The sequence below is a fragment of the Akebia trifoliata genome, chromosome 7, assembly GCF_017979445.1.
Source record: "Akebia trifoliata isolate Shusen 1 chromosome 7, ASM1797944v1, whole genome shotgun sequence".
Classification (NCBI taxonomy): Eukaryota; Viridiplantae; Streptophyta; class Magnoliopsida; order Ranunculales; family Lardizabalaceae; genus Akebia; species Akebia trifoliata.
This window is the reverse complement of record NC_141381.1, coordinates 24,257,980-24,269,560: the sequence shown is the minus strand read 5'-3', so window position 1 is coordinate 24,269,560 and position 11,581 is coordinate 24,257,980. Positions and strand designations below refer to the sequence as shown.

General features: G+C 34.1%; 1 protein-coding gene across 3 annotated transcripts; it reads left to right on the top strand.

The window, feature by feature from the left end:
- Positions 1-573: 573 nt before the first annotated feature.
- LOC147398481 (nuclear transport factor 2B) lies at positions 574-8,147 on the top strand. 3 transcript variants are annotated; one of them, XM_086447691.1, is made up of 2 exons: positions 574-951; positions 7,046-7,184. In XM_086447691.1, exons 1-2 carry the CDS (start codon positions 655-657, stop codon positions 7,163-7,165), a joined length of 417 nt encoding a protein of 138 aa, XP_086303817.1. In that variant the 5' UTR covers positions 574-654; the 3' UTR covers positions 7,166-7,184. The 3 variants fall into 3 exon arrangements, with proteins under 3 accessions (XP_086303817.1, XP_086303819.1, XP_086303818.1); XM_086447693.1 differs by lacking the exon at positions 7,046-7,184 and adding an exon at positions 7,191-7,807 and having other exon boundaries at positions 577-951; XM_086447692.1 differs by lacking the exon at positions 7,046-7,184 and adding an exon at positions 7,826-8,147 and having other exon boundaries at positions 578-951.
- The last annotated feature ends 3,434 nt before the right edge of the window (positions 8,148-11,581 follow it).

Here is an 11,581-nt window from a genome sequence, read left to right as displayed (position 1 = left end):
ATTCGAGTCCTTTTGACAGTGTTTGTAAGCATGTGAGATTTTCAAGCTTAATTATCCGAGATCCAATATGACTCATTCAATATAATTCAACTGAATCAATTGATTTATTTTTATAAAGTATAATTAATTTTTAATGATTTAAATATTTATTATCCAAATAAAAATATAAGTAGGAGTGTGAATCTCATAATCCAACATATTTTATAAAAATAATTAAAATCGTTTGAATAATAGTGTTTATTATTAGTAAATGAATTGTGATGATGTGGCTATTGCATGTGATACACTCGATCGACTTCTCTCACGGGTCAGAGTCGCAAATCTATAAGTCTCGAGATACACAACTGCAGATCCCCTTAAAAAAACATGTACCCCGAGACTTGCGGATCTGCGGCTCAAACTTGTCACGCCAAGAGATTCGATTGAGTGTGCCACGTGTGATAGTCAGATTATCACGACTCTTAATACATAGATATAAATCAAGTTAAACCCAAGAAGAGATGACTCGGGAGAGTCAACTCGGTTTGCGAGACGAGTTTTAAAACCGGGCTTCCTTACGAGAGTTGTTTTGTTCTCCTGTTGTTGTGATCAAGCAACGGGGAGAGAGACAGAGAGAGAGAGAGAGTTGAAGAGGCAAACCAAACGACAGAGGTGATGGATCCAGACTCGGTAGCGAAGGCGTTTGTGGAGCACTATTACACGACTTTCGATGCAAATCGTGCGAGCCTCGCTAACTTATATCAAGAGACATCGATGCTCACCTTCGAGGGTCAGAAGATCCAAGGCTCACAGAACATCGTAGCCAAGCTAACCAGTCTTCCATTCCAGCAGTGCCAGCACAGCATCACAACCGTTGATTGTCAGCCTTCGGGCCCTGGAGGTGGCATGCTTGTCTTCGTCAGCGGAAATCTCCAACTTGCAGGTGAACAGCATGCGCTCAAGTTCAGTCAGGTATTTCTTCAATCACCTGAGATCCCATTTAAATTTTTCTTTCTTTCTTTCTTTCTAAGTTTCGTTTGATCTTCTCTGATTTATCCTTTTTTTTTTTTAAATGGTTTTAGGGTTTTGAGTCATCTGGTGTTTTAGTGTTTTACTGTGTTGTTGATCTGCTTTAGATCGAATTTTTTTTTTTAATCCTGAAACATGATTGATATTTCGGAGATGAAATTTGATTCGTTTGAGTTGAGTCTTCAGATGTGTTTTTCCTCTATATTAATGATTGATGTGGATCTTTCTAATGGTGGATTTTATGTTTGCTTTGTTATGGAATGTTTATTTGTGAGGTGATTTTACCTTTGATTCAAACTGGTTAGCTTCTTTTGATTTTTGATTTATATCTTATTTGTTTAAGTGAGATTTTTTTAAAGATCAATCTGCTGATCTTGGTGGTTCTAGTCTTTTATGAATTCGAAAATTTTATTTTATGTTCTAAAAGATGTTTTTTATTTTATTTTTTTGTTGTCCTTAAATGATGTCCTCTGATCTTATTTTCTGTATAGTTGGATTGGAAACCATTTTCGAAAAGAATTATTTTCCATGTTATGTGAACAAGACTAAGGGTATGTTTGGTAACACTTTTGAAGTCTAAAGTCTAGTTTCTGTTTTCTGAAATCTGAAATCTGGTTCTGGAAAAATTGTTTGTTTGTCATTTTTAAAAGTTTCTAGTTACAAACAGAATTTTAAAACATAATGGTCATTTTGACAATATGACCTTTTTGTAATTCTAATAAATTGTTAATCGAAAACCATAACATGTTATGCATAATGAAACCATCCACACATTTAATTTCGATTTCTAATCAATCAAATACCCCAAAAGTATTGTTTTCAAATTATATTCATAATTGAGAAATTATATTCCAACAAGGTGATACTCAAACAATAAACAATCATGCATTTTCTAGTTGAGAGTTTTTGTTACTCTTTTCTTTACCCTTATTCTTGGAAGCCATACCTATGAATAGCAACAAACCATGATCAACTTTTGATGAATTTGAGAAATCTTTTTAATTCCAAAGTATGTATGGTCAATCTTCATTTTTTTCTTGGTTTTAACATAATATCAAACACCTAACACATACTTATATGTCACATATAATGTTATTGTCCTTATCAATTAAACCACAATTTGAGAGCTTATTGGTAATGGTTCCTAGGTTACAATAAGAAAACAACAATGCAAAACAAAATCAAACAACATAAGAATCCAGATTCAGTCAATAAATCTAAGCATGTATAAAAAAAAAGTATCATGCAGTTTACATATAATGCCCTCCCTATGAGCAATGTGTTGGCAAACTTGGTTGCCAACCGAACCATTGAAGTTGTAGAACAAAAATTGAATTGTCAAAAATATGTTGGCAAACTTGGTCGCCAACTAAACTCCTTGATAAAATTTCATCAAAAAAGAGAAAATCCATAAGATTCTAATTATCCTACCGAACCATTTACTTGCCTATGGTCAAAAATATAGACGACATTCAAAAATAGTTTTTGATGTGCAAGCACTACTCAATTGGATTGAGATGTGAACTACCTAATCACCTCTTCATCATCCACGGAATAGATAATTTTGAGCTATTTATAGAATAGACACTAGTATCCTATGGTTTTAAAAATCGTCCAAGAGCAAGATGACTATCCTAATAATCTCAATCGTTTTTTCTTGAAGCACCCAAATCAGCAAAACCTAAACCCCATACACTTAAAAAACCCTAGAGATTTTTAAATTACAAGCATATGATCAAAATTACATAGAAATCAATATAAAGAAGGGGAGAGACCTTGACAGCACTGTTGTAAAGGTAGAAAAGTTAAAAATAAAGGTTTTAGGGTTTGTATAAAGAAGGGATTAGTGATAGAAATCAGTATTTTGAGGAGGGTATTTTAGGAATAAAAAACAAATTCAGAATTCAGAAGTTTCATCCAATGTCCCCCCATCGCTGAACCAAAACTTCTGAATTTTGGTTCTTAATTCTGAAATTTGAATCGAAACAAACGGCAATAGAGCTTTTGAAGTCTGAATTTTAAAGGTGGACCACTGCCATTCAGACTTTACAAGTGTTACCAAACACACACTAAGCTTATTGATATCAGATATGGATCTGATTGATTGGCAACGTTTTTTGTTTATTGGGAGAGACTACATGGACTTGTAAGGGTTTTATGCATCCATTAAAGGATGGATGTTTTGTGAATTTTTTTGATGATCAAACTAGGGGAAAACTTTACTAAGTTTACAGATCTATACTTCAGTTGAAGCAACAAACCTGCCCAATTAAATTCTGTTTCTGCTAAACCAAATAAGATGGGAATATTGTGGAAAACTAACAATAATTTAAATGAGGAAAAAAATAATAATACTAAGTCTAAGGTTAGTATCTCGGCATTCTAACTTAATACCTTAAGTTTACTAGTAATATGCATTGCATTCTATATTCCCTACCTATCAACTACTATTCTCTACTAACTAAGCATACAAAAGGAATGAAAAGCAACAGCAGCAACAGAGCCTTATCCCAAAGATTTGAGTCGGCTAAACGAATCTTGTTCCTTTTCCACTTTGTGTGGAGCCAAGTGTTTTGCTATTGAATGTGAGTTCAGATCTGCAAATTGTGGGTCCTACAAATTGTATGTTGCACTAAAAAGGTTGTGTGACACCCATAGACTTCACTTCCCCATGGACATCACAAATTTCACCTCAATTTTTTTTTTCTCGATAATCCAAAATTCTTCTATCACAAGAATGTTGAGCTAACTTATCATGGATTTTACATGATCAAACTTAACCAATCATCATGGTCTTATAGAGCGTTAAAAATAGCTGATGTGCAACGTGTTTGAAGTATTCCAAATAGTCAACACAATGAACTTAAACACTTTAAATACACAAGTCATTGCGAAAGGTCTTAAACATCAACTTGTAAGCAATTTTAGTGTTGCATGATTTGCTAGTGGAGAAATATGGAGAAGTTTCCCAATGTATGAGTGGTGCTTACATAATTATTAATCCTATAGTGGTGATTTTCAACTCCTCAATCACATACACCTCAAGATCAATCGTTCTTCACAGATAATAGTGTTTTCTTTTCTCTTCTTATTTTCTGTTTTCATTGATTAAAACCCATCAAATCTCCCCCAAAACAGTAGCTGGACTACTTCTAGTTGCAATCCTTCGATTCCATCAATTTTGCCCCAAAACCCTAGATCCAATCATTGTATTTTTTACATGCAACTATAATATTTGGAGTTGCTGGCCCCTATACCCCTAGCCGAACCTATTTTGTCCCAAAAAGTCAACAAGACTTTGTGAAATCAAAATTCCAACCCTAGATCAGCCCTAATCCTAGTTTGTTTTGATTTTTACCTTGTTGAAATTGATTTCAACAATAGGAATCATCACGAAAACCCTTGTCCAACCCTCTTAAATCTTTCAAAACTTTCCCCAACATCATCTCATAAACCTAATCCCTAGTACATTAGTCCTACACCTCATTTCCCTTACTTTAATTGCAAATACCACTGGAATTTCTCTTTAGAGACAACAAAACGTTCGTTTTTGTCAAAGATAACCAGAATTGATATATTTTGATTACATGTTTGGACCTTGACCATCTTTGAAATCCTTGATTAGGTTTAAGAAGCTTCCCCTTGATACTGTGCATTAAACCAAACCTAGAACTATTCATCGACTATTTGTTTGGTGTTTCTAAATTTGTGATAGTTTCAGATCATAATATCCTTACTTATTACTTCAACAATTAATTTTTTGATCTCACATCATTATATTAGGATTATTTATTTCATCGTGCATCATTATGATTGTAGGGAATTCTTTTTTGAGGGAATTCGAGTTCCTTAGGAAAATAGTTAATGATACTTCATTCCAAAAGCAAGTCAAAGTATTTCAACATAAAATGGGAAAAGAAGTTTGCTTTGATCTTCCTAGTCATTGAGAAAAATATTTTGTTGCCTTACCCCATGTAAAGGCAAGACCAATTTGTAGTAGATTATTAGAAATTTGTAAAAACAAAATTCAAGAATTATTAAATAAAAAAATGTAAAGAGCCATGCTACACTTACATCCTACAACACTTTCTACTTTCTGTTTGTGCAGAGAACCATTGATTTTCCTGGATTGTACAACACTCGTATCTCGATCAAGTTCTTTGCACACCACCGCGTCAACACAGGGCTGGGGCAGTGTTTTAGGAAGTCTGTGTTGCATTTTTTAAACCAGAATACCTAATAAGAAAAAGTTCATCCTCATGGAGTGTGTCACATTTTATATAAAAAACGCAGCCATATTAGAATGGGGTGTCCAATGACTCGTAATCAATTATAAAACTTAAATAAAGTATCTCAGTGGATAGGATATCCTATTCCAGATAAACAATATTTATTAAATAGAATTTATGAAGCCAAAATATTTTTCAAATTTGATATAAAATTTGGATTCTAGCAAATTCAAATTAAGGAAGAAGATCGACATAAAACAACATTTACTACGCGTTATGGACATTATGAATGGAATGTAATGCTATTTGGTCTTAAAAATATCCCATCAAAATTTCAATGATATATGAATGTGATTTTATTTTTAATCCTTGTACCTCATTTTGAACATTTCATATAGATGGTGTTCCAATATTCTCTAAAATAATAGATCAACACTGAAAACATCTACAAATATTCTTCAAAGTGATTAAACAAAATGGATTATTTATTTCTCAAAGAAAAAATAAAATTATTCTTGACAGAAATACAATTTCTTGGCAAGAAAATTAATCCTGGAACCATTATTCCAATTAATCGAGTTATACAATTTGCTTATGAATTTTCAGATGAAATTCTTGATAAGAAACAGTTACAAAGATTTTTAGGTTGTCGTAGTTATGTTGTTGATGAATACAAAGACTTGGCTAGAGAGAGAAAATTTAGTGGTCTTTTTCTGAGCAGACTCCTAACACCTCAAACAACTGCTTCAATGGTGAAATCCTCCTCTTCTACTGAGCTGGGTCACCGTTGTGGTACAAAGATCCTCCGACGCCCAAGTTAATATTGGAATGGGGTCTTACAGTGTACTATGGATTTTCTCCTACCCTCGAAAGGTCCTTTCCCCAATGCCCCTTCCCAATTTATAGATGGAGACTCTTTCTATCCACGTTTTCTTTCACACAATCTCCTCCTTAATAATATCCTCTGTCCCATAATCTCGGGAATTTGTTATAGGAAGGTTGCTCGATTGAGAAGAAACTTAACTGGTTGTCATTCACTGCCATATTTGTTGGATTTTCCTTCCTTTTCCCTGCTCGGAGAAGGATGAGTCCCATCTTCAAGCAAGTCTGTACTCAGTCTCCAAGGCCAGGTAGAGCTGATTTTTCAGCTCTTCTCGATTCTATAACCGAACGAAGCTGCTTCAACTACGAGGTACCAAGAGGTTAGCTGATCGGAAAGCTTCCCTGCTCAATTTTTGAGCTCCCACCAGATTGAGCCTTGTGTAAGGTCAAGATCCAGTCCAATTTCTGCCATATACAGAAAATATTACAAGATAGATTAAAAAAGAATCCCTCAGAATGGATTAATGAGCTTACACTAGCAGTCCAAACTCTGAAGGATAAAACTACAAGTTAAAAATTCTCTTCTTAAATATTGCAAATCCCAATGCCTTGGAAACTGTTGAAACTTATGCATTGGATCATGGATAGGTGGTAGTATTAAAACGAAAAATCAATAATAATGCGTTCTTGTGGTTTGCGAGTAATGAACAATAAAGGTTTCAATGACTACAATGTTAATCCCTTTTTTTAATTTGTTTCCAATGCCATAAAATGAGGTAAAACAAGGTTGTTTTATTTCTTGATCAAATGATGGAGTTCACGCCATCTATTTGGTTTCAAAAACCTCTAAATTTGATGTCTATTGGAGATCTGCAGGACAAAAGTAGGAGTTATTTCTACCCTTTTTTCAGAAGTACATTCTTTATATATAAACAGAATCAATCTGGTACCAATTCTGTAAGAGATGGGATCATGATATTTGGCAGGGTCCATCAGAGTGCTACTATAGTACCGACTTTATAATTATTGGATTGAAGTTCTCAGTAAGATCTAATCTACTATGCCATTGTTGGAGCACCTCAAATCCAGGTAAACTAGATTTCTAACTCGATGATTTGGAAATTGAAACAGATCTCTTTCTGAAAAATCTTCACCGGATTTGATGGAATCCCCTTTGGAGCTGTTGCTTGACAATGAATAAAATAAAGTGCTTTCTAGTTGTTGGTCAGGTATCAGTGTGGTTGGTTGACATAAGACGTCAAATCATAGTGGCAGCTTATTTGACTGTCTCAATTGAGTAGTTGGTTTCTTTGGAGAGAAGTGAAACATAAAAACGATGGTGTGGAAATTAGGGAGCCAAGATCAATTTCTATTGTGGAGAGGTGTATCATACATGCTTCGTGAAGCAAAATTCAACTTCTATTGGAACTTCAGAAGGAATATAGTTTTCTGACTTTGTTCTTCCACACACCACAAGTTGGACTGTCAATGGATTGGCTGACCACTCTTCAATCCGATGTAATCTGTACTTATTGTAGAAATGTCTTCTTTTAGTCACTTATTTTCACACTTGTGTTGCTCTAATCACTCCTGGTCACAGCTAACTGTGTTAATAGGCTCTGATGACCGTATTTTAACAAGATTTTACACTTAATTTTAGGGTTGATTGTTTGTGAAGAAAGTAGAACCCCTATTTTACAATATTTATGTTCTTGGTGTTTGGCCCCCTGTTCTTACTATCTAGTTCACCCTGCTTTTGCTCTCAGATGTTCCATTTGATGCCAACCCCTCAGGGAAGCTTCTACGTGTTGAATGACATATTCCGGTTGAACTATGCATGAAAAAGGTTAGATTGACCACCCTGGAAACTCAACAGATGGGTGCGTTGGGAATGCATTAGGGTTGGTGTATCAGAGAGCAGAACGAGTTTGCTTAATTCTGTTATATTTTTTAGACTTATCAAATGAATATTGGGGGTATTTGGGTTGTTTGCTTGTGGTTTAATATGCTGTCTTGAAACTCTATGATTAAATTAATTGTTCAAAGAATTTCTTGGATACATGTCTTTAATGTCCAAGAGTATGCTCATGGGTTGCATGTCTTTTTCCTCTGTTTTTATTACTTTTAGCTTAACTAGTAAAATGCACATGGGTTGCACGTGGACTAATGTTGGATTACCGCAGCAAGTGGAAGTGTGTTTGCTCTCCTCTCTCTTCCCTTTGATGAGATGTTTTAACAAGCTACGTTGACTTGCAATTGTAGCTTTGCTCTAAAGTAGAAGAAATAAGTGACCAACTATTTATTTCTTACACTTGGAACATGTAGTATGTGATACTCGATCTCCATGATGATACATTCAGCACTCATTATATGAGACTTACTTGAAATGTATACACTAGGCCTCAGGGTTGGGGCCAGGATTTTGCCCATGTGGGGGCAACCAAGAGTAGAGAATGTTTTGTGGGGCAACTAAGAGTGAAAACAAATATTTGGTGGCAATGAAGAGTGAAAAAAAAAAAAAAAAAATTGTGAGGGGAATAATGGCAGATTTTTTTATTTGCCGCTAAAATCTGTCGCAATAGCTCACTAATCCATAGACTTTGAAAATTCTTGTGGGGAATAATACCTCAATCGATATTATTGGTGAACTTATAGCAACATGGGCTGTTGATGTTGCGGATTGCAACATTTTACGAATTGACTAACATGTGAGGATGAGCCAAGATTGTTGGACTAGAATATTTGTGAATTAACCTTGGTTTCAAATTTTGTAACCTTTAGTTGCTATGTAGTCAAATTTGTGGTTCAATAGAAGTCTGAACTCGATTCTCTTTTCTGATCAACATTTTCTTGGTACTTCTTTTGCATGAGTTTTCAATGTATGGAACTCTGGCTGCTGCCAACACCTTCATAATTATTAGTAATCAATAGTATTTTTTTTTTAAACATCCCTCCAAAAGGGGGAGGTTTTGAGTTCAAGTCCCTCGTTGACCACTCACAAGGATTTTTCCCTGCTTTGCTAGTTGAGCCTATGGATCCGAAATCCCCATCATAAAAAAATTATTTTTTATTATTCAGTGTGAAATACTTTTGATTTATTAAGTACTAGGCAACGGCATCATCTTTGGGGTTCAAAGGCAGAAGAGAAATACAATTAAGTTGGAGGACTATTATTGAAAAAAAAAAGGTAGGGGCGGAGGGAGGAAGACAATAAAGTTGGAAGGGCATGAGAGGAAATGTAAAAAATGAAATAAGATTGAAATTGTTCCTCGAGATTCATGGGAAGATTAAACCCTAAACCTTACCTATAGGGGAGATAAGCATTGGGAAGAGCACATCGAACAAATTTGTTGTATACTTGCATGAAAGAATTAAAGAACAAATATTACCGTTAGAGTGTTTATAAGTAAGTTACTCAAAAGTCACGTCTTAAAATTGTTGTCTTTATGAAAACGAAAAAGAGAATTGCTATTGGTACCTCAACTTTTACTTATTACATCCCAATTTTAAAATTATTTATCATACCCCTATTAAAGATTAAAACACTCTTCAACACATTACAAATGTTTGATTCAAATTATAATCTCAGTAGTTATGTACAATTATGATTAGGCTCATATAAAATCTTAAACACCAAAATTAGAAATCTAGGAAAAACAAAGAAGAGAGCTTCTATTGGGACCCCAACTTTTATTTATTAATTGGGAGTGTAATAAGTGGGTACCACTAGCAGCTCTAAAAAAATCCATTTAGCAAGTGTAATGGTTTTTTGACGCTCTCCTCGGACACATGCCCCCATCATAGTACCATAGATCATATGTCAATCCAACAAAGTTTAGGCAAGAATTGCAGCGTAAAAATTGGGGGGTATTTAGGTACATTAAGTAACTTTCCCAACATTTATTTGACCATGAAAATTGACATAAGCCAAATTTCTGGGTCACATAAGCCAAATTTCAACGGATACTCTTAGAGCTAGGGGCGTTTGTTTGACGCTTATTTCAGCACTTAAAAGCTGAAAATCATTCAGTTTTAGCGATGCTATGAAATTAGCGCATTTGTTTATAACAAATATTCAGCAAAAATTGTTGAAAAATGGGTCGAAATTTTAAGTGAGAATTTCTAACTTAACACTAATAGCTATTAGCGCTCAACACCAATAAATTTATGGGCGGACAAGTATGCCCTTTTATATTTTAAAGATTTACATCTATTGTCCTACTTGACCTAAATCCTCAATCTCAACAAAACGAAGAGTAGCTCATTGCTGAACGAGGAGAAGAATAACAGCTTATTGTCAAACAACTGTCATAAATCCAGGTCTCTGCAACTCAAATGCTTTAACCCTTTTACTGTAATCTCTTTAACCATTACTATCTCTACAACTAAAAAACTTTAACTATTTTACTGTAATCTCTTTGACCATTTTGGTTGAACATTTTATTGTATACTTTGATCATGAATTTTTCGAGGTGTTTTGAATGATTCAGATACAGTTGGATTGTTGTTTGATTGTTCCATTATGTATTGAAATGTTTTTTTTTTTCTAAATTCATGGACATTGTAAAGCATCGTCAACTTTCTTAACCATCCTGTGTGATGTCTCAATCCAAAACGCCTTTAGAAACCCACACCCTCTTGAGCAAGGATGAAAGCAACATAGTTGAATGTTCTGTTCATATCCTAACTTAACTTTAGAAATGCCTTTAGAAACTCACACCCACATCCACGCGTGTATTCCAACAGACAAACAAATATCTTATAGAGGAAAAAAGGGAAATCTGATTGCTATCAAAATGTTATGGCCATTTGTAATTTTGATATGATTTTCACGTACGTCCAAGTTGGATGGGAATGAGTAGCACATTATTCACAGATCCTAATAGAGACAATTTATAACCCTACAAATAGATTTTCAATACTTTTACTTGGTAAAAATAATCTTTATTTATTTTATATTAGGGATTAGTCGTTACATTTTATAAGTTTAATGTAATGATATTTTTATTTTGATGTAGATAAATATTATTTTGTTGATACTGCCTATACGCACACACGTGGGTTCATAACACCACATCGTAACGTTCGGTATTGGTTGCCTGATTTTCATCATGGTAAAACTAGGTGTAAAGAAGAGATGTTCAACTATTCACATGTAAACTTGAGGAATGTAATAGAGAGTTTTTTCGAAATTCTAAATGCGCGCTTCCCAATTTTAAAAAGGATAGCGCCATTTACTTTTTCAACATAGAGAAATATAGTGATTGCATCCATGGCAATCCACAATTTCTTTCGTAGAAGTTTGATGACGGATAAGCTATTTGGACAATTTGAAAATAATGAAGTTTCTCTAAATATAACTATGGAGATGACAGATAAGCTATATTGATGTATGTTTATTTTCATATTTGTTTCTATGCTTGTTAGTTATTTTATTTGTAATATTGTATTGTCTATATAAATTGATGTAAAAATCCTATGTGCGTGTGGTGAAGGTCCTTGCCAAATTTGTATATCAAGAA